The sequence below is a fragment of the Vanellus vanellus genome (genome assembly GCF_965231255.1).
Source record: "Vanellus vanellus genome assembly, chromosome: 11".
Classification (NCBI taxonomy): domain Eukaryota; kingdom Metazoa; phylum Chordata; class Aves; order Charadriiformes; family Charadriidae; genus Vanellus; species Vanellus vanellus.
In genome coordinates, this window is record NC_138916.1 from 3,554,778 (window position 1) to 3,577,896 (window position 23,119).

General features: G+C 48.7%; 1 protein-coding gene across 1 annotated transcript in view; it reads right to left on the bottom strand.

Moving 5' to 3' along the window:
* Nucleotides 1–1,483: 1,483 nt before the first annotated feature.
* The window catches only part of SIN3A (SIN3 transcription regulator family member A), a gene marked incomplete at its 5' end in the record, with an annotated part of 29,146 nt that continues 7,510 nt past the window's right edge, over nucleotides 1,484–23,119 (bottom strand). The window contains 17 exons of the mRNA XM_082488941.1: nucleotides 1,484–2,428; nucleotides 4,763–4,970; nucleotides 5,268–5,362; nucleotides 5,704–5,796; nucleotides 6,653–6,826; nucleotides 7,857–8,026; nucleotides 8,530–9,103; nucleotides 9,278–9,461; nucleotides 10,622–10,860; nucleotides 11,591–11,707; nucleotides 13,817–14,027; nucleotides 16,093–16,211; nucleotides 17,754–17,843; nucleotides 19,278–19,436; nucleotides 19,803–19,955; nucleotides 20,435–20,686; nucleotides 22,451–22,733. Coding sequence (XP_082345067.1) covers nucleotides 2,198–2,428; nucleotides 4,763–4,970; nucleotides 5,268–5,362; nucleotides 5,704–5,796; nucleotides 6,653–6,826; nucleotides 7,857–8,026; nucleotides 8,530–9,103; nucleotides 9,278–9,461; nucleotides 10,622–10,860; nucleotides 11,591–11,707; nucleotides 13,817–14,027; nucleotides 16,093–16,211; nucleotides 17,754–17,843; nucleotides 19,278–19,436; nucleotides 19,803–19,955; nucleotides 20,435–20,686; nucleotides 22,451–22,733 — 3,352 coding nt within the window. The 3' untranslated portion in view covers nucleotides 1,484–2,197. The remainder of the gene's footprint in view (nucleotides 2,429–4,762; nucleotides 4,971–5,267; nucleotides 5,363–5,703; nucleotides 5,797–6,652; nucleotides 6,827–7,856; nucleotides 8,027–8,529; nucleotides 9,104–9,277; nucleotides 9,462–10,621; nucleotides 10,861–11,590; nucleotides 11,708–13,816; nucleotides 14,028–16,092; nucleotides 16,212–17,753; nucleotides 17,844–19,277; nucleotides 19,437–19,802; nucleotides 19,956–20,434; nucleotides 20,687–22,450; nucleotides 22,734–23,119) is intronic.

Consider the following 23,119-nt stretch of genomic DNA (forward strand, 5'->3'; position numbering starts at 1 on the left):
TTCCAAGCTGGTCAAAAAGTCTCAATCACCCCGATTTTCACTTCCAAGATCACCTTGAGCATACAACAAGGAAAAGAAGGGGGAAACAGAGAGCGGGGCAGCGTGCCTGAAACCTTTGATGTGGAAGAGGATGCGCAAGAGCCCCTTCCTGCCCGGTTACAGCAAAGGAGAAGTGAGACGGGTAACTTATTGCTGGCAAACTGTGAATATTCCCCGATGGGCTCTTCCCTTCTCTTTCCCTCTCTCCATAGGAGGCTCCCGTTTGAGATCTGCCTGCTGCACATTGGCTGCCAATGAGTAGTGGCCCCCCAAGGGCCGCGCAGGTCCACCCCAGCTCTCCCGGCTGCAGAAGGGCCGGCGAGGCACACGTCCCCCTCTGCACCCACTCCCCAGCCTCTTCCAGAGGGCAGCTCCGGTTGCGGGAGGAGATGACCTGCTGTCTTGGAAAAAAAATAAATCTCTGGGAGAGGTTTAAGCAGCAGCAAAGCCCTACTCGTGTCTCCCCAGCCAGGGACGATGGAAGCCGTTTCGGGTGCTTAGGACTGGCAGCATGGGTTTGTGCAAGGAAAGCTGCCTCCTTTGAGGAGGAGAGACAGTGCAGTTGTGTCTGTCGTGGCTTATGAAGTCTGTGCTGACTTCTTTTTTAAAAGCAGAATCTTCCCCCGTGTTTTAAATATCTGCCAGCGCTAAACTTCTATACTTAAAAAAATATATATCCCGTATGTGGATTTCACTAGCGAAACGCACCGAGACCTGTCATCCCCCCCCCGCCCTTCTCTTGCACGCACACACGCACCGCACACAAACACACACGCAGAGCAGCTCTATCAAATACTGGTTTGGTATTCAGATGATGTTTTCTCCAATACTGAGAGGGAAAAATACATCAGCACAATCAACCCCAGCTAAGTAGCTCAGCAACACTTCCCAAAAGCGAAGGTCCTCGGAGCTGGAAGACTAGGTGGATAAGAATTACCCACCAGGAAAAACACAAATAAAAAAAATTAAAATTATATAATATATATTTATATATCTTAACAGGCTGCTTATACCTCAGTTGTGTTAACCGCAAAACACACACGCTGCCTCTGCTTTTTCCTCTCAGATTGTGAAGCCAATCATATAAAATGGTTGGATGCACCACCCCCTCCCCTTTCCCACCCCAAAAACTGCATGCTGCACGGTGCCTTTCAGACCAGGAACAGGGCTGTGGGGAGCAAGCGTCTTCCTCCAGTTAAGAACAAAGACATTATTTTTATTTACAAAAAAAAAAAAAAAAAAAAAAGGAGAAAAAAGTTTCCACACAAAAGCACTACAATGATAACTCCCTTTGGTAAAAAGTGTAATAAATGCCTCCGTCGGTCTGTCTAATTCTCAAGCCACCTGGTACTATGGTACACAAGAAGCTAGTACAGTTATGCTAGCACATCAAGCATACTTCCTTTAATAAAAAAACAAAACAAAACAAAAAAAAAAACCAAAATGGACAATTTGTACATTTATTTACAAAAAAGGAGGGGAACATGTTAAAATCGTGTTGTTCTCTGTTGTGTGTGTGTACGTACATGTGTGTGAAAAGCTGGTGCATGGCACTAGGAGAGACTAGTAAACAAGCAGGTACAAAAAAAAAAAAATTAAAATAAAATAATAAACAGTTCCACTGGCACTAGAAAGGACAGACCGATCTGCACGGGGTGAGTCCAGCCTGGGAGGGAGGAGAGGGCGGCAAGAGGAACCCAAGGGTCCGCTCCGTGAGGTGGTGTCGGGCCTGTCCCCGCGCAGGAGCGTCGAGGGAGGAGAATCTGGTCGCGACAGGCACCTGGGGATTTCGGGACACATCCACGCGGTCTGGTGATGGAGAGCCTCCGGTTCTCTTCCCTCACCGTTGGGGGCCTCCGGGGAGTCAAAGCCTCAACAACTGCTGGTGTGTACGAGCTTGTTGCGTTTCTCTGGGATGGCTCAGTTCAGAGAAGGGTCCTTCCTGCCCTCTGGGGACGTGTGCCGAAGTCAAAGGTCCCAGCAGAGATCCGCGTCCCTACAGGGAATCCCGCTGGTGACGGGTTGTACCAGCCACGCACTAGTCAAGTGGCCATGTTACGGAGATACACAGTGAGGGGAGAAAGGCATCTTCCTCCTTTCCTTGATGCGCGCACACACACACACATCTCCCGGGCTCTTCCCTCGCCCCGGGGGAGTTTTAGGGTGTCTTGAATATCGTGCCGTATTTGACGCGGTACTTGTTAATGCTCACAAAGTGCAGGGTCTCTGTGTCACAGGTGGTGGTGCAGGGCACCAAGCCCTCCAACCCTTCGCCCATTAGCCACTTGTTTGTCTCGGCTGCCATTTCGCGGGGCACGTGCTCCTTGGTCCATTTGTCCACCCAGGCCTGGAACCGCTGGTGCAGCCTCTTGCTCACTCTTTCATGGGACTACAGAAATAGGAAGAGGTGTTAGAAAAAGGCAGCTTTGGCCCCCAAACTGCAGCGTTACGCAAAGCTCGGCTGCTGGTCGACACAACCGAGGGGTCAACAGCCTCAGAGAATTTGTAACGCATACACCGGCCCTCGCCAACGACAGAGGAAAAGCTCCGATAAACAGCCCCGGTCTCCTCTCCAAGGCGGTTACAGCCAAGGTAGAAGCCCGGACCAGGCAAGCCCCGCTCTCCCTGGCCCTGGGGGGTCTGCCTCCAGCACGGTCCCAGGAGAGAGCGAGACCAACATGCATTACACGTGTCGGGGGGGACTCAACTGCTATGGGAAATGAAGAACCTGGTCAGGTCTAAAAGGTCTGAGGACCACTGGCTTCACAGAAGGATCAGGAGAGGAAAAACTGCGCACATTTTTGAGTAAGAGCATCCACTTAAGGAATGTAAAAAAATCGAGGACGGATGGCTTAAAGCCATGGCTTTGAAAACCATGCCTACAGTCATAATTGAAAGCATTAGCCGTAATTAAACCTCAAGATTAAAACTTATGTGTTTTATGATTTGTTTGGTTCTCCTCCCAAAGGCTGACTGCTGCTCAGTGTTCGCTGTTAACATCCGACGGATTTGCAGTTCAACGCAGCTTCTGCAGCTCCTTCGGGGTACTTCAGTCCCCGAGGGGCTATGCTGCACGCTACGTGTTTAACAGTTCAATAATCTGACTGGTGTTCGGATCCTCCGTGATAACACCGGCACGTAGCACCCTCTTACGAGGTAACTTGTCCTTGAGGTTTGCGGCAGTTGAAGGGGATAGATGGAATTCAATCAAATTCCTCATTATCGGCATTTCAAAGAGCCGCTACTGATATAAAACACTCTCATCTGGTGTGAACACAAGTTTAACAGAATTACTTTACAACTAACGAAATAAACCTATTGTTTGTATTTCATCAGCAAGAAACAGATGGTAAACAGTTGTTTTAGAAGTCTAAATACACGGCTGAGACGGAGCTGTGAAGGATGATTTGCTAGGCAGGACGCAGTGCGCACCTCTCTCCCACACCTCCCAGTGAGTTTTCTCAGCGGTTCGCTCGGAAAAGCAAATAATTTAATAAAGCGAATACAATCTCCGCAGCTATAGACAAGAGTACTACTGATGGAGCCTCTTGGATACCTCTGCTTCTAGTGGCTTCAGGCAGTAACTTTTGCCTCTGTCTAGCAGGTTTCACTTTCTTTCACATCCTGAGCAATGGCGTTCTGCTTAATATTGTGTTTTGAATAGATTATAATAGAATTACAGTGAAGTATTTCAAACCTCAAGTCTAAACAGCCAGACTAGAACTGGAGTTTGCTGTTAAAGCTCCAATGGTTTTCTCTATTGGATGGAAATATTCCCACGGGAAGAGAAAAGTAACCGCGTGTCAAAGCGTTCAGAGGACCAAATCAGCGTTCTCCAACCGAACCCGTCGGAATTTGGCCGATCTGAAGCCACAGGCTGTTTTCATCTTGATTAAACCCCAACCTTTATAGCTGAAATACAGCCGGGAGCCCTTCCCCTCCTGCATCTCCAGTCCCCACCTATCCCAGTCACATCCTCCTTTCCTTGCCCCAACAGTTACTTTTTGCACAGAGAAGCAAAAGCAAATATAAGTAGCTTCAAAAAGTCAAATTCCAATTTAAATCAGCAATCACAAGCTTTGACTGCTAGGTGGCAGATGTCGTAGTCCCTTGGGTCCAGGACTTCCAAGCCCTGCAAGACACACCCACGGGGATTTTTCTGTATGGGTGACCTCACTACTCCCATCGTTGCCACAAAAAACAGCTTTTCTAGAGCTGCTGCTGCACATCGGCTGCACTGTGCCATGCGGAAGTGACCTGAGGACTCCCACTCTCCGGAACTGTGGAGACGGGAGATGTTGAGGGGATGGTACCCAGAGGGATCCAGGGGGACAGAAGGCGTTTGATGCTCTGCACTCTGATTCCTCTTTGAGGAAGCCCTGGAAGAACACGCAGTCTCACGTGTCACCACAAGAACATGCAGAAAACAGGTCTTCCCTAAAACAGGGAGAACACCACCCACGGGAAGTACCTCCTGGAAGAAATTTGAGAGCTTATGGTCAACGCCACTGTCCTACCATAACAAAACTCTCTGGAGAGAAGGGAGGAGAGATGGGATGACGATGAGAGTTTAAGGTTGAGGAAGATAAGATTACGAAGACCGCTATATGCTACCCACCAGGATCCCCAAGGACATTTCATCTGTCTGTCCTCACCTGACCTTTGGGAGCGGGGGGCCCGGGAGCCACTAGCCACCCACCCCAGTCCTTCTGCTCACTCCTACCTGCTGGGCTCTCAGCAGAGCAGTCCTCCTGTACATGTAATCCTCCGATTTGATCACGTACACCATCTTATAGGAGTTCAGTTTGAATTTACACTCCAGCTTGTCCAAGCTCTCCACGTTCTCCATGGACTTCTTGCTGTTTCCCTCCTTCCCTTCCTTCTCCTGCTGTTCCCGACCACGCTGACACTTACGGATCCGCCTCAGATTCCTGCAAACCAGAGAAACCCCTCTTGGAATTAGCGCTCACCCTTTAGCACTGCGAGGCTGCACGTAGCTGGTGGATCTGTGCTGGCTCCTCAAAAGCTTGGAGCACAACTGCTTTCAGGATGAAGAGCAGCACGGTACCGCTACACCGCGTTGCCAGGGTAATAATGGCATCCGTCGTAGCACTAAAGCACAGGTGAGACCGACCACCCAGCACTGTGACGGAGTGCAGTCGGCTCTGCCCTCTACGGCCAGACACAGCCCGTCGGGGTTTGGTTCACGGCACAGCCTGGCCACTCACCTCGGCAGGAAGACCGGTTTCTGGGCCAGGTGCTCCCGCAGCTCAGGGGAGGTAGAATCGGAGTTGACGTACCGCTCCACGTAGTCTGACCAGCGCTGGAAGGGAGCACAGAGCACAGATCAGCCACTGCCTTCCCACCAAACACCAGGGGATGGTTAAGGAGGCTAAGCTGGAAGTTCTACTGATGAACACACACTTGTGGAGGCTCTGTGCATCTTATTCCCCCCAAAAGGCAGGTACAACGTTTCTCTATACGGTTTTGAGGGTTTTCTAATACAAAATAAACCAAGGAGGATTTGCCTACTTGCATCGCTGAAAGCTTTACAGCCTGTTCTTGATGTTTCCTTATCTTGTGCTAACGGACCACAACAACAGTCAACTGGAGACCCTCCACCCTTGACCATCACAGCCAGCTCTCTGGACAAGCCGCTCTTACCTCTGCTTCTACAGGGTCATCAGAGTTCTCCTCTTCTGTGTCCAGCAGCTCAATGGTTAACTGAACTTGACCTCTGCTCTGAATGAACATCAGCTACAAAGAGAAGGCAGAAGGGACTTCAGTAAGGGCTTTCAAATAGGAAAAAAACACCCTCCACTTTTCACTGGGGCAAAGGGAGGACGAAGCAAGTTGGCATAGGTTTTTAAAGGGAAAAAACTGCTTCCCACATGCCTGACAGCAAAGGGAAAACACTAGCCAAATCACACAGCCTTTGAGGAACAGGAAAATTGTAAATCTTTCTGAAAAATCTTTCTTTTTGTTGTTGTTTTTGGAGTGGTGCGGGTCCTTCTTCAGCCCCCCAAAATAAGTTTGAAGGCAAGGGAAGAGAGGTTATACAGGCAGGCTTTGATCCAAAGTACTTCACTCGCTCAGAAAGGGCCTGAACCACTTCCTGCATCTCGGGCGAAGGAAGTACGGGTTTGATTAGCACGCTGCAGCAGGTTTATTTAGCAACGTATGCAGTCAGCAAGGATTTAACGCCCAGTCAGTATTAGCTTATGTCCCCACAGTCGACAAAGGCTGAGACACGAGAGAAACGGGGAAGTTTGAGCTAACAAATTTAAAACCCATGACAGCAAAGCAGTCGATACGATACATCCCAAAGACGTGGTGAAACACAAGGGATATTCCTCGCTGCCCCAGGAAATGTATTTCTGCTTGAGACCTCATTTCCAAGGGGCTCTTACAGAAGCATTCGCCGACGTGCCAAAAGCTGGGGACACGCCACCAAAACCTTCCTTTCCATTTTCAGAGCTACAGAAAGCCCTCGGGGCTCTCGGGTGCCTAAACAAGGCTCCTTTTTTTAAGAAGGGAGAAGCACCAGTCCTTTAGAGGCATCCCCCCCTTACCGCTTGCTGCCTTTACACCGCGGTTCGCAGCCTGGCGTTACCTTGAAACAGTTCTCCTCTGACATGAGCTGCTCAGCTTTGCGCTGGTAGGCGGCCTCCAGAAGCGTACGAGAAGACTGGGAAGCGAGAAGACCTCCCGTTGCTCCGTTGTTGTTCTCCGACAAGTAGAGGTCTGTTACCTGCACGCAGATCTCATCGCTCACTATGTGCTGGAGCTGCATAAAAAAGGAAGAACGGGGGGGAAGGCGTTCATCGGGGAGTCTGCTACACGTCCATCAGCACAGGACATAAAGAAACAAAGATATAACCATGGGTATGAGCCCAAGCAATAAAAAAAAAAAAAAAAGGCTGAAAAAGTATGAGGTTAAGGCTACATTTTTCATAGCTTCTTTGAGTTGCAGATGATCCCTGCTGTTATGTAAAAAGCAGTGCATCTTTAAAAAGACATGGTATATCCCCGCCACAGCAAGGCGCTGCTGCTGTGCCTGAGCAGAGGGGTGGGAGAATTAGTATCAAATCCTTGTTTTGTGCAAGTTGAAAAACCAAAAGTCGCTCGACTGTCTATTGAACTCCAGTTAATCTCTGGACTGAAGTACAGGGCTTCTGAAAAGCAGCACTACCCTTCTGAAAGAGGCAAGGCCTTTCAAACCATTCCACTTCCAGCCCCTTCTGTCTGTTTTTTGTTCTTTACGCTACAAAAAGGCACATGAAGAATTTTCCCCTTGGTCACACATTCTTCCTACCAGCCCAATAAAAGGACTAGAGTTTAACAGCCAAAATGAGCTACTCAAACAGCCAGATAAAAGACACAAAGCTTTTTAGAAAAGCCATGCACTGCTCCTACAACACTGGTGAAGAGGAAAGAAATTATTTAAATGCCATTTAATTCTTTTTTTTTTTTTTTTTTTTCCTGAAGTTAAAGCAATATTAGCTCTGGAGGAGATACTTTGAAATTGAATACTTGTATCTTAAAACCTCTGGAAAACAAAGGGACAACTCTATACGCAGAGAGAGGATATTCTCAAGAATTTAAATACATCAGAAATTACCTTTTACCACATCTCTTTACATCAGTATTACAGCTGGGTTAAAAACACCCAGAATTTACCTGCTTACCCCTGAAATTCCCCATTTCGGCATACAACAGTCTCCCTCCGATACGAGTCTGGGCTGTCACTGCAGCAAACATCCCAGCTACTTTCTCTACCCCGGACCATCCACCCTCCAGCCTCTGCTGGCAGTCACCTGTCGAACGATGCTCTGGATCAGCTTGTCCATGGTAAAGGCGATGTAGGCGTGAATGGTGAACATTTCGCGCAAGGAGTCCTCATATTGTGACGAGTCCATGTTCCCATCCAGGAGATTGCGCACCATGTCCAGGAAGGCCGGGTAATAATCCTCGACATCGATGTCCACTGAAGCAAGAGAGAACGGGAGAGATGAAGACACCGCCCCCAGGAGGGGTTGCTTTGAGTTTTGGTCCTCAGACTACTCAGTCAAGCTGAAGAGTTACTGGGATAGACTTAAGTTTGGCTTTTATAGACGTTTAAATGAGTTCTTTTAAGGCCACAGGTACTTTCACAATCTCTTGGTTTCTAGCTCTAGACTCCTCCATGAGACCTTTACTTCTGAAAGACTTTTAAAAAAAGCTTTTAGTTCGGGAACTCAAGGATACTTTAGATACTCCAGTGTAAAATGAAAGCTCTCGGGAAATAATTGCTGTGCGTTACCATTCTGCTATTCGAGTCCCACGTACCCCACACCTTCCCACCTCCTCCCTCAATTCATCGCTGCCCAAAGAGAGATCCCCCCCGTCACGTCACCGCTGTAACATGCCTGAAGACACCAAGGGAGCCCTGCCAACACGCTACGAAGAGAAGCATCTTTCTTCCCCAACCTCCCACCAGAAGTCACTCACTAGGCTCCTTCAGGCGCAGCTGGATGGCGGGGCTGTCACTCTTGTCTCGCTTTATGCCCAGCACTTCCCTCTCCCACTCCCTTTCCCGCGTCTCCTCTTCGATCTGCCGCTCGGCCTGGGTGCAGATCCGCAGCAGCCGCAAGCACAGGATCTGATGCAGCCGCATGAATATGTACCAGTTGCTGTTCACGTAGAAGAGATTGTAGACCTCATCCATGCCCCGCAGCTTCTGGGCCGTCGTGTTGTTGAACATCAGCTTGGTTTTAGGAGGACTGCCCCCAACGCCGTTGTGCTTTTTTGCAGCCCCGGTAGCTTCGTCCACATCCATTTCCTCTTCTTCCTCCTCTTCCACATCCGAGAGTTCGCCTCGCTGAGCAAACAGCAGGTCTGGAATGAAGTGATACATGATCTGCTTGATTTTGTACTTGTCCTCTTTCTGGATTCCCGTCTGCCGCTTCACGTGGTGGATGATGAGAGAGGCAGCGTCTTCCAGGATCTGCTTGTCTTCATAGGCTAGTGATAAGTGTGGGCCTGTGGGGACTCCAGCGTTGTCTTCTGAAGCCTGCTCTTGCCTCTACAAACGAGAAACACAGCACAAAAATTAGTCCCAACCACCTCCCTCCACCCAAGACTCTTTCAGAAAGCTCCTCCGCCAGTGGCGCAGACCTCCTCCCTCATCGAGCGAACTGAAACCGCACTTGCAAACTACATAAGCTTGAGGGAAGGAAACTATTGGTGACCATCTCACCTCATCATAGATGCTTTCAATCTCATTGAGGAGACTCTTTGACCTCAGGACCTTGGTATCATTCTGCTTGAAGTTGATGCCCTGGTGGTCCAAAGATTTCAGGTAATACTTCTCATTCTGCTCTCGCCAGACTTTATTAAATCCTCTCTGGGCTTCTCGCCACTCTTCCTCTTTCATCTTTAACCTTGGATCAAGAAAACAAAGGTGGGCTAAGAGGGCTGCTCTGAGCATATATGGAAAACCTAGGCCCATGGTTCCCAGCCAGCGTTGAGAAGAGCTGAACTCCTCGTGAAACGGGCATAAACGAAAGCTGTCCCACAGAAGGGAGCTGTACAGGAGAGGCACCCCGCACACGCTCTTCTGAATGAACCCCTCTGGGCTTCTCTCACGTCTGAGTAACACAGCTCCGCGATTAAGTAGCTCGAAGGCTTGTGCTTCCCCTCGCGGCATGCCAGGACAGCTGGAGGGCGTAGCGTCCCTCTAACCCCGCTGTCGACAGCGGGGAGAGGGGCTGACGGGACGGGAGAGCCGCAAGAGCTGGCCCAGCTCTCCAGCTGCCGAAAAGGGGCAGCTTAGTTTGGATAATTAACAAAGTCATCGCCTTGCAGCAACCTGAGCTTCCTGAGAATGGACTCCTGAACCTCGACTCAGTGTCTCGAGCAAAGCAAGCTCCAGTAAAGCTCAAGACCCGGTTCACGGGACGAGCGTCCTTGCAGCACGGTGGTGAAGCTGTGACCTTGCAGGTACGCTGGGTAAGGCTGGTACCCCCGGCTCTCAGAGCCCTGAGACGCAGGGGTGACAGTCCCACGGAGATGGGAAGAGTTGATCTCCTCCTTACACACCTCCACGAGCTTCCCCAAGGAGCCACAGCACCCACTCCCTTTTCTTGACCGAGGAAAGGGAGGTTGACAACAGAAACCGGCCTGGGAATCTGAGGGTAACGCAGTCACCGCAATCTGAGCCCACAGTCACGTACAGCCACGGGATTTGGAACGGGATCAAATTTAGCCCTGGATCCGTCCACACAATACAGTGTCCTCATCTCACACACGATGCCGACACCGGGGAAGAAACGAGGTATAAGAGGAGAAAAAAAAAAGCTCTACACATCACTAGCTGAGCTGGTAAGGTTTTTGTTTCCGAAGGGTAATTCCCTCTTTCTAGGTGATTATTCAGAAATACAGCAAAAGACCAGAAAAGAAAATGCACTTCTTAAATTACAGCCTTGCGGAGGTCACACCCTTTAGAGGCAGAAACTAGCTTCTTTTACATAAATCTGGACCATGTACGGTGAGTTATTCTCCAGCAGAGCCCCCCGGGGCAGGGTGCTAGAGCAGCCAGTACCTTTTCAGTACGATGGGAACAGCCACGGATGGGTTCTTCCGAAGTCCATCGATGATGTCAGCCGCTTTGTCAGCATATATCCTCTGGAGAGCCTTGCGGTGGATCACCTCCGAAGTGCCACCCAGAGTGTTGTCCAGCCGGAATTTGGCCTGCTCCTCGGCCGACAAGCGCGAGAGTTTCTTTTGGATTGCCTCAAGGACGCGGATCGTTGCCAGGTTGGTCTCCAAGACAACATCCAGCTGAAGCAAACGGTGCATTAGCCATCGTTGAATAGATAAAACGCGATACTTCACAGAGGCTAACATTCAAGTGACACGAAACAAGAAGCCGTGCATGTTTAACAAGATGTTCTCAAGCAGCGGTTTTCCATGTTCGGCTGCTCTAAAATAATCCAATTATATTTCACCTGCTACCTAGATAATACTGCGTAAGAATTTAAAGGCTACCAGAACGATACCGTTAGGAAATTACATTTTCCACCTGGGAACAGAACACAATTGACAGTTACTCTACAAGAGGACGTGCTGAATCTGAGCGTATTCAGGTAATTGCCAAGCTAACTTCCACTTCTAGTCAAGATGTCAATCACATAACATCCCGTACGTATCTCTTTTCAGATTATTACAGGGGAATGCACCTTCTCGTGCGCTACGTGGGCAGTTAAAAACAGAAAAAGATGAGTCGGTTATATGCTGGCCATTGAACAATTTCATCTGGAGCAGCGTGAACGAAGAGCTCTGCACAGAAAGTGAGGGGCAGGGGCGGCAGCTTGGAGCGAGAGGTGGTTATGCAGCCGCTGCTTCTTGCGTTAAGAGAACACAAGCTTTTATGCCAAAAAACCCAGGTGACAGACACACAATAAAAACAGATTCTAAGAAGTAGTATTAAAAGTATAATTATAACAAGATCATTAACTGCTTGCGGAACCCCAAGCTTCCCAAGACACGAATCAAGGGAAAACAAACTTACCTCAAAACGCTCATCCTCGCACCTGTAGATGTGCTCTTCGTATTGCGTCTTCTTGGAGCTCACGAACGTGGAGTCTTCGGACCAGGATGGGAAGGAGACCCAGGTGTCATTCAAAACCTTTGAGGGAGACAAGAGTCACGGTCAGCCTTCCGAGGGGGTCCGCTCGGCCGACTCCGAGCCCAGTCTTCTGATGGGAGGATCTAATCCCCCAGTCGGAAAAACCGCGTGTCCCTTCCAAATCCCAGACATCCACAAGAGAACCCCAAACAGCCAGACCCGAAGCGTCCAGGTAGCCTGAAAAATTCATTAGCTGGAGCTGTGAGAAAAAAAAACTTGCAAAGGAAGAGAAAAAGAAAGGCGAAAGGAGCTTTTCTGTTACTTCGGATCAGTCAACTGCGTGTGATTCACCACCGACAACAGCGGGTGGTCATCACGTCGAACACGACTGTTAAGACAGTATGTGGTTCCTACCTCTGAATAAGGCTAATTTGGAATATAAATCCGTACTCCATACCTTTCCTGACAAAGCAGCTGAGCACCTGCAGCTTTCACCACCTCCAAAACAGGAACAGAGCATTCACAAAAACCTCAAAGAGGCAAAGAAACCGAGATTTCGGCAGGCAGTCTTGAAAGTCAGGCCCAGTTTTCATAAACCTGAAGCCTGAACAACTGAGTCGTCGGATTCTCGCAGGAAGAAAAGTTCGTAACTGCATCACACAAGACACTCTTGAGAGACGTGTCAGGACTTGGATTAAAAAAAAAACAAAACCAATTTACAATTGTCTCTTGCCCAGGTTGTTTTCACTATCTTGCCACCACGTCAGCTGAACACCGACCACCACCGCTAACGGCGTGACTTGGTCACCCACATCCGTCCTCCTCATCTCTCAAGGAGCGCAAAGACACTAAACCCGTGATGTTCCCAAACAGTAATCTCCTCACTGTTTGTTGCGGGCGCCGCTGCTGACTGCAGTCACCCATGGAAGGGATTCCTGGGGTTCTTCTCCGCTCTGGCGAACGCTCTTCACCGACATGTTTATTAACTGGCCTTCAGCAAGAGCCCTGCTCACTCACCTCCAAACCATTCCCTTCAACAGCAGCGAAGGAACGGGATCAGCCAGTGCCATACCCGCTTTGATCAAAGGGTCATTACAGCACATTAACGACAAAGTACATCTGAACCTTCAGCACTTTGTCAAGAGACCAGCGTTGACTCCTGACCAAGGCAGCTCCCGCTCCCCTGTAGGGAGCCCATTTCCCAAAGCGACACACAGTTTCTCAAGACAAGAGGTCTTCTTAGCATTTCAGGTAGAAAGACAGAAGCACGCGAGGAATATGCGGGAGAATCTGTCTACCGAAAACATAATTTCATAGAATGGTTTAGGTTGGAAGGGACCTTAAAGATCCATCTAATTTCCTTTTAAGGTTGGACTAAGAGACAACTCCGAAAGCAGACTTAAGTGGGAATTAAGTGGGTGAAAAGGCAACGATAATCTGGAACGACATACTGCCTTCTAGAAGAGCCCTGAGATCACATTCAGATCATACAGAAAACTGGTTCTGTCACTTCCTACGTCGAGTCTTTAAGTTTGTAATCTTAATGTTCTTTTCACACGTTGTACTACGTAAACCATCGTACGTATCTAACGCTCCCACATTTTATTTAAGCAGCTAAACACCACAACTATTTTGTTGGGTTTTTTTTTCTCCAGCTGTTCTACCCCCAACGCTTTATGCAACTCTTTTGACAAGCACCACCGGAGAAGAGCTGATGCCAACCACCAAAGCCACGTGGGTATCGCATCTCCCAGCCGCCTTCCGGCATAACCCATTCCTAGACCAACGCCTCACCCCGTGCAATAGCTTCTGGCCGCCATCCAGATGTTTGCAGGAGTGCTGAGCGCTCACTCACCCCGAGGAACACCTCGGGGCGTGCTCACCTCCGGCTCCAACAGGTACGGCGATGACGCCGAGCCAGGACGGTACACCCACACGCGCCTGGATGCGGGAGCTGCTCCGTGCCCGGCCGGCAGCAGCGCAACTCAGCTGTCCGAGAGCAGATGTGCCCCGACATCCCCAGGAACCTTTTCAGCATAACGCAGGCATACAACAATAAAATCAAATCCCCATCCTGTTCTTCTGTTCCACTCGTCCTTGCTCCATCCCTCCGATATGGCCGGGAATAGCCTTCTTCTATCACGCCATTCCCAGCCGAGAGCATCTTACCTCTTTACACAGCGGAGTCCGCCCCGTGCACTTGGGTTGCTGGTAGCTCTTGGGTAAGGCTCGGTAGCTGGAGCCCAGCCTTTTACAGGAGGCGTAGTCTATCTCCATGGCAATCCCCTCGGTAGCCCTTTCCTTCGGATACGTCTCCATGTGAACAGACTCTTTATACCCCAGAAAGTTTTTAAACCAAGTGAACAACTCTGGGAATTTCCTAAAAAAAAAAAAATTAAATTAAATGAAGGAAGTGCAAAAACTAGCTCAGTAGAAATCAAACGGCGCTGAGCTGCGATGCTGAAGCTACAACTGATTGCTACAGATGGACTGTGTCCAAGAAGACCCTCTGGCTGGGGAGAGAGGACCCTCTCTGCTCAATCCCGCTTCCACAAAGCCCCATCAAACGGGGAGCGAGTACCCGTTTGCCGATCAGGCGGTGGATCGCGCTCTCGGTGCGACTAAGGTGCTTTAGGATTGCCAGGGATGCGCAGACAAGGACCAAGACATCCTCCACGCGCCTCGGGGGGTACAGTCCCCGCGGGACAAGTGACAAGCGAGGAGGAGCAGCCAAAGCTTTCACTGTGTGGGCAGCAGCAACCGCTGCAGGGTCGCATCCCAAACTAGCCCAGCAGCGAACCCAGGCCAGGTCCTTACTTGTTTGCCGGTGTTCTTAACCTTAAAACAGACTTTTCCTTTCCAAAAGCAGCACGAAGAAACCGCAAAGCGGTTCTGTAAGTGCACGGCAAAACACTTCAGCGTTGAGCAATCGCTTCCACTCCCCCGGCTGCACAGACCAGCACAAATCCTGGAGAAGCCTTTGCCTGCAAGGGCCAAGTTGGCTCGTAGGGAAAAGTTTTCCCGAAGAATTTATTAGTCTAAAATATCGCATCTGTTCAACTCCTCTTATCTCCCGCAAAGCTCCAGCGATATGAGGAATCGAACCTGTTACTGAGGCTAATTGAATCACTGCTCATTTATTGCTTTTTCATTACATGACAGAAGATAACGTCCAACTCCAGAGTAAGAAAACGGCATTATACCTTTCCCAATACAGATATTCACCCTTATAGCTATGAGCACAGACAGAAGATGGGAGAAATCCCAAATTCTTCGCCTTTCCTAGCTAAAGGGAGCATCCTACCGATGCCCGACTAATTCCAGTGGAGCTCCGGAGAGAGTGGAAGCTCCTTGGGGCAGTTTCTTTGCACAGTAGCTGATGTAATGGGGTCCCGAACCCAATTTACGTTGCTATTGCTTTCTCCCTTGGAACCAGGAACCCAATTCGCAGGAAGAAGGAACATTAATCTTTGCTGCCCAAAGTTGATGAGAGGATATCGGTTGGTGTTAGCTGATTAATGCAGAGTTGTTCTGTACACTACCGGCAATTACGGAAGTCCTAATTCCTATTGAAACTGTAGTACTCCTTATTTTTGGCTTCAGGACAGAATTCAGCTGCGTTCTGGGGAATTTTAGTGAGTCTGTATCAGCACTCTTTTTTTAGGTGACATTTCCTATGTAATTAGACAGTCGCTCTTTTCTCAAATGAAGTAATCTGTGATTCTAGAGCAAGAGACTGCAATAACAGGCTGCTAAATAATTCCGTTCGCTCTTCTGAAAAAGGAAGAAACGTGGCAAGCAGTACCGGCACTGCTCTCGAACGCTGCCAGCCTGCCGAGACGCAGCTAGGAATCCCTCTCCCATCTCCTCTCGGATCAGGAATAGAGGAGGGCAGCGTGGGACAGCGTGAAAAAAAACTGAAGCCGGGCCCTTATTGTCCTGCTCCAATAAAGGAGAAGTCCGAAAGCCTAAAGCACGCGGCACCTGCTGCAGTATTACCGCTGAAGGTTTTCCAAGGACTACCGGGATCTTCCCGCCCCTACGGCAGCAGGTGGCACCTTACCACGTGCAGTCGTGACACTCGGGCTGAGCTGGAGGGAACGGGAGGTCAGAGAATGCACTGCCACACATCAACCGCCGCAATCATTTAGTGGACGGACAATTAAGCAGCGGGAGGCTATCCAGATAAAAAAAGTCAAGCCGACCAACGGCGGAGGAAGTGGGCAGCGCAGGGGGACTCCATCTCAGATGCAGTTTGTGGCCCAAAAAACCACCGCCCGGCTCCCAGAGCGGCGTTCCTCCTCCTCCTCTGTGCCACGCAACCACACGAGATGCATTCCCCTGAACGACCGCAAAGGTCAGCGTTTCTGTCCCGGCTTTGCAACAGAAACAGACCAAACGGATTAAACGTCTCGAACTCCCGTAAGGAAACGGGCGCCACTTACCCCAGGAACGGAGAAACGAGCTGCACAAGCTCAGCCCGGGAGATCACCTCCTGGTTGAAAATAACCAGGCAGCGAAGGAAGTTTTCGTATGCTTCGGTGCTACGCAGAGCTTTGCGGACCTTAGAGAGAGAGGGAAGACAAGAGGAACACAGTCGCTGTCAGGGCGAGACCAAGCTGCGTACGCTCTCCGCCGTCCGGGAGACCCGGATTCAACGCTGCGCTTCCCCGCGATGCACGGAGATTACGCGGGGAATGGGAACGCAAATCTTTAAGTGAGCCGAACAGAGGGGGACATGCCCCGTACGCAGGGACAGACAAACAGACCCCGACGTGAGCCATCGCCGTGCTGGGTGTTGCCCTGCACCGCCAGCGCCCGGTGCGTTACCCTGAAGAAAGGAGTGGCAAGCGAAGAATGAAATCCCTCCGAGAACCCCCTAACAGCTGGATTACAAAACGCTGGAATGGTGGGCAACGTCAGGCGTAACGGCAGCACCACAAACCCACCCAGGTCGCCCTTAAACACCAGAGAATATTGCAAATCGGGTGCAGGGGAAAGAGAGCTGAGCCCTGGGTTCTTAACAGCGCTCCAGCCCCCGCCTGCGTTACAGCCCGGGTTACCGCAGCTAAGGCAGCTTCCGTAACCCCCCATCTTTGCCGTACGAGGAAACCAAAGGATGCATCCCAACACCATTACCTTTCCCACGAGAACAGTTAGCATCTAGGCATCGGGCATCGGATCTATCATCACTGAGATATTTGTCGTTACGGTTATAATTCTACAGCAGGGCTTTCTAGGTTTACTCCTGTTAACACCTACGCATCCTCCGAGCAATAGATTGGTTCCCAGTTACCACTAGCTGGTCTACAGCACGCTGCAAAATGCACCGCATCATCAGGGAGCAACCAAGACTTTCATCGACACATGAATATTACTCGTTTATGTTCACTGTATACTCCCCTCTGAGCCGTAAGGAAATGTATGGACATTTTAGGGAAGACACCAAGGTACCACTCGGAAGCATCCCACATATCCTTCATTCGTTCTGCGCGGTAAACCAGCAACAGGTAACAACCGTGCAATTAATTAGATTCATCTCTCAGGGGGGAAAAAAGAAAAGAAAAAAAGAAAAGAAAAAAAAAGAAAACAAACAAAAAAACCCCCAACGTCGACATGAATCAGCTGCTCCGTAAACGGAGCTCCCACGCTGCAGGCAGCTGGTCGCGGATGGGTACAGCAAGCTGTGCCAACACAGCAAGACACGCCACGCACATCATCGGTTGTACGGGGATTTCATAAAGGTGAAAAAAAAAAAAAATAAAAAATTTGGAGTGTGGTGTTACGGGAAAAAAAAAAAAATAATTCCCTATCCTGCAAATATACTGCATCAGCAGCAGGTGAAAAACTGGAGAACAACCTTTGGGGAAAAGACACAAATACCCACGTAAAAAAAGATCAGCAATGTTTTTTTTAAAAAAAAAAAAAAATAAAAATTCAATGGATCTGACTTAGAGGTCACACGATACATCTGAGGTCAATTTGATAAATGTTGTCAGGGCGGTATATACACCACATACTTCACCGAGATAAAAATCCAGATGTATACACGCTAAGAATACGAATCGATGAGGCCAGACGGCTTCCTCCCAGCCTCGCTTCTCACCTTCTCAAAGAAGAGAGATTCTGTCCCCACGCCGTGTTTGCTGGCTTCCGCCAAAGACTGGTCTTTTAAACCAAGCAGCTTCGGTTTCTTCTGTTAACGGAAGAAAGAAAGGCAAAGAAAAGAAAGAAAGGCAAAGAAAAAAAAAAAGAAAAAGAGAAAAAGGGCTGTTCAGCAGAGCGAGTTGCCAGATTTTGATTTTCTATCACACACGGGGTTTCCCCTTCCCGACCCCCCCATTTGCTTTCAAATAAAAGAAAGGTGGCTTTTTTTTTTTTTTTTTTTGTAAGGAAACTTGCAGGAAAGCGGCTGTCACAAGTTAATCTGTTAAAGGTTAATCAGTAGCACAGAACTCCAAATATTTTTAATACACTGTTGCATCCTTCTCCTGTAACTAGTCGACTGAAACCGTCGCTGCTTGTAGCGTATCTCACTTTTCTAACTAGTTTTCAAAATTACCAAAATAAATTGGGTTTTTTCCTATCTCTCACCCAGTTCTTTAAGTCTTATGCCTCCCTAAAATTAGCGTATTTTTTTTTTTCTCTCTTGCATTCCATTGCAAAAGCATTTCTTTTCCCCGTGCCAGCGCTGTGCTCCACACCCTCGGAAAGGCCGAAAGCTGCTTCCAAAACACGCTTTATTTCGCTGCCCTTTATTTGAAGGGGAGGAGAAGGTGCAGAAGGGGGGGAAGTAAATAACTGGATTTAAATGATACGATTCTGCGCGCTAACGCTTTTCATCACAAAGCAAGATACCCCATCCGCAAAAAAAAAAAAAAAAAAAAAGCAGGCAAACTCGTCCCTAACGCACAAACACTAAACCACCTGCCCACGAGACCCGTTTTATTACACTACGAAGTCTCGCTTTCTCGAAACGCACGTCGTTTGAAAAGGGGGAAACTCTGCTACGAGAATAATCACTCATCATTGTATTATACGGTTTATCGTAGGAAAGATGAGCAAAGACGATTCCGCTGCTTCTCCTCCAAGTTCTACTGCAGCAAAGCTTTCAAGGCACACCTTTATCTTTCCCTCGGCTTATCTTCCCACGTGCCTTAGAGACGCCGCTACAGATTTTGGGCAAATTTATTTTGCGATTTTACCCAGACTTTGACCTCCGCGCCCCACATCTCCCCCTCATCGCTGAACACTGATTTATTGACCATTGCAACAACCCCCATGCGTTCTGCAGCACCCTAATAAAGCGGGGAAAGCCCTATTTTTATTTTTTTTTTCCCCCAGGAAAGTCAGGAATTATTACTACCCTCAGCTACAGATAACACCACCGCTTTGTAAAAACGAGAGACGAAGCCTTGCGCTTATAAAAAAAAAAAAAAGGGCTTCAGAAAGTTTATTTTAAAGGCAAGCACTAGTTCCCGTGTTCTCAAGCTGCAGTCTGCGCCGCCGGGAAAAATCACACGGACTTGTAAAACGCATCCCACTCTGCCACAGCCTCCTGGGGAAAAAAAAAAAAAAAAAAAAAAGAAAAAAAATACAGGGCTGTGGAAGGAGCAGCACACGCTCTTACCTTCACCGGAGGGGTCGCTCCAGTTCCCGAGTGCCGTCGGATCTGACAGCCGTTCTGGTTGGGTCTTTGCTGTTTGTTGTTGAGCTGTGGCTTCTTCACTGTGCCACCGTGATCATTTCTTACCGATTCCACTTTCTCTGCAGTTGTCTTACTTAACAGCTTATTTAGAGACAAACCCATAAGACCATTAGAGCCGAGTTCCACACATCCAGGCAAAAAACCAAATATGCCTGCTCCTCCTAGCTCTAGGTGAGCAATGTATTCTACTGCAGTTACCGCGGTCTCAGGACAACCCTTTTAGGCAAAGGGATTGTATTTAAAAGACAAGTTATGACCAGAAAACACAGTCTATCGCCCTGACCCCATTCCCGCACTCAGGAAAAGATCACTCAAAAAAAAGAACAAAAACCCAAAACCCAACCCAAGAACCAAACGGCAAAAGCACGTTTTTCCAAACTCTGGCTAGATCCAGAAACGGCTTTCCGCTAGGTAGCTCCGTTCCAGTCTATCTCCAAGACGACTCACCACAGAGCTGTTGGCATCAGGCAGGAACTGCCCGAACTCCGAGAGCAGATCCTCCTGGTTCTTGAAGAGACGAGCCACCTGCGCGTACACCTCCTGCTCCGTCAACGCCGGCGTGTAGTTACCTCCTGCCTCCTTGGCGTTACGCTGCTCTTTCTGTCATAGGAAAGAGGAGAAGCGTCAGAAGAAAGAACGCAGGAACTACTTAAGTGACAAAATGGGAAAAAAAAAGAGTGAAACAGCAAAGGTCTTGGCATCTTAATTAAGGAATCACGCTAAATGCCCAGCCAGCCCTGGACTAGTAGGATGCTGATCAAAGAAGAAGTTTCTTTACTTTTAACATAGTACTATGGCCACGTTGTCTCTTCCCGATCCACGCTCACGGAAAAATGTCAAATAGGATTTTAAAAAAGGCAATTTTTAGACGCTTGCAAAGTAAAGATGATGGACCAAACTCTATTATTTCATGCTGTTACGCCATCTCTTCACTTGCAAGAGCTCTGCTTAGCTTGCTGGCCGATGCTAATCCAGCAGAAGACTTGAACGCAAGTCTTGGAGAGGCACAGTTAGCTCCCACGGCAAAGAAAGAGAAAAAAAAACATGCATACACTCAAACCTGCACCGTTAACACTCACCTGGTACGTATGGAGGATCTCCAGGAAGGCTTTGTAGATGTCTGGCTGTCCCTGGAACCGGTTCTTGATCTTGTTGACGTAGTTGATGGCATGATTAAACTCAACGGGCTGATTGTTCTGCAGGGCTGGTGTGGTTCCCAGAGAGATTGTCACAGGCGTATGAGGTTGGACCGGTGGCGAGCGTGGCGATGCGTACGGTGGAATCGGGGGAGTTTGCTGGCTGGCAGGAGTATGTGCCTGCAACTGGGATGGCTAAGAAGAAAAGAAGCCGTGTTAGAAATCAGCAGATTGCTTTACGTTTGGAATAAAGGCACTTTTATTCCACTCGCGCACCATATCCAGAGGAATCAACCCAGCACGTAACCGTAGCTGATGCCAATGGTGGAACGACACGGATCCAACAGAGCCGGAATATCACAGATGGACGGTATCTCCTGCTACCACATCCAGGTAAAAAACTTCTTCCCGTTTCCTGGCCCTGAACGACTTTTGCTGCACTTCCTTAAAAAACTGGCCTTTTGAAACTGCTACTAAACAATTATTCCCTTTACAGGTCTAGGGAATTTTCACATCATCTTTCCTAAATTGAACATTTCCTACTGGCGGTTTAAGCAGAAACTGCAGTTAAGAGCCAAAATTAAGAAGTCACGTTTCGCGGTCAGAGTTGGGATTTAAAGATTAATTTAAAGATTAGACAGAAGCACAGACTAAGCAGAAGGAAACTATCCAAAGCAAATGAATAGACAAATATTTAGCGGGTCGGGAGAGACGACACTTCATGGGGAAGACAAAACACCCGGCCCATTCAAGCTGCTGTTATTAACAGTCGATTTTCCTCGCTAATCGCTTTTGACTGAAATCTGACAAGAGCCACAAAAAAAAAAAATTTAACACAGCCAAAACGCAGGGGTATGGCTTGCTCCAACACTGCAAGTTACGTTACCCCTAGTGAAGAATTCTGGGATGCGTAAAGGCAACAGCAAGGGAAAGCTGGAATTTCTTTCAATATTGAGACAAAGAGCAGGCAGATAAGGCGCTCAGATTAATTATCTTAAATACACTTAATAGATACCTAACAGCCACAGGAAAATTTAGCAGCAGTTTTGAGGTGGTAATTTTAAATGCAAATGGAAAAACTCATCCCTGTCACCTTCCAAACGTGTATTACGTGGAGTTTTCACTACTGACGGTCTTCGGATAGCCAGAAGCATCCTCTTACAACATCCTGCCTTTCCGTACCTGCCCGGAAAGGAAATCTCACCTCAATACGTGGCGTGTGCCTCAGGTTCGTTTTAAAGCTTCAGCAAAAATAGTTCAACTCTTTGCGGGGTGACGACGACACGGGGAGAAAACCACTTAGCCCACAGGGATGAGAAAGAGACGGTCACCTCTTTACTGAAAGCAAGTACTACTTCTTTGGAAAAAAAAGCTTTGACATCTGGCACAGGTAAACGAACTCTGGAACGTCTCAGCAGAATCTACCAAACAACTAATCAAGCTCTTCTAAAGGCTTAATTGCCCCAAGCATTTGAAACCACACGCGCGCTTTCACAGCAAGAGCAACACCTTTATCATGGCCTCTGTTTTACGGAGAATTTCTTGGGACTTCAGTTATTCTGAGACGATATACGCAAAAGCAGGCAATGTGTGCCCGGCGCTTTAACCAGGAAGCCCTTCTTGCAAAGTCAAACACATTTCGGAGACCTTTTCCCTGGGGCTGCTGGATCACTCTTTGAATGACACGCGTACATTTTACCGGATGCTCTCAGCGTCCTTCAGTTTCCCACTGAAAGCAACAAGGCTCTTCCAAACCCTTACTTGAATTATTGTCAAGTCAACTACGACGCACCTTGAAGTTTGAAAAGGAGAAACTAATGCAGCAGCAGAAGCGCAACACCGGCAGGTCCGCGACCACTATGAAAAAGCAGGGCGGGAGTTCCTTTTTCGCTCCTCTAGCTCCTTACCAGTTTCGGCTGGAGGCAGCAGCACCCCCGTGTGTCATTCAAAGCCCCTTACCTTACTGATTTTGGCAGGCGGCGGCTGCGGCGCTGGCTGCGCTGGCGTCGGGGTCGATTGCGCTGAAGGCTGCGACTGATGCTGCGGCTGGGGCTGCGGCTGGGGCTGCAAGCCGTGAGTGGGGATCTGGTGAACCTGCCCTGGCGTTGTCACGTTCACCATATCGTTGGTCTGCACCTCGATCTTGTAACCGGGCGGCAAGAAGGTGTTGAAACCCATGATCAAGTCTGGGTGACCCTTGAAGAGCTGCGATACGCGGCTGATCACTCCGGGGGTGTCAATACTGAAGGAGGAATAAGATCGAAGTGTCACTGTCCTCGAAGACCCTCTCAGCGGCACACCGCGTCCTCCACACAAGAATTTTCCATTGGAATTTTTACCTTATCATCTCTAACGTACGAAAACGAAGCAAAAGCGATTCCTACGAATACATCGCTGAACTTAAGAATGACATTAGAATTATTTCATTAGCCTTGACGGCATTTTATAGCTACGAGATCTCGTCCCGAGCCCGACCGTTATTAACGGGCAGACAACCGGATGAATCAGCTATTCAAGGCTGAACTCGTGAACTCCCGCTCTACGCAGAGATTTAGTAGGAAGGAAGGGACGCGTCTGACTTTCAGAAAAGAAAGCGCGCAACTGCTTTTACACTGCTGCTAGAGCTGT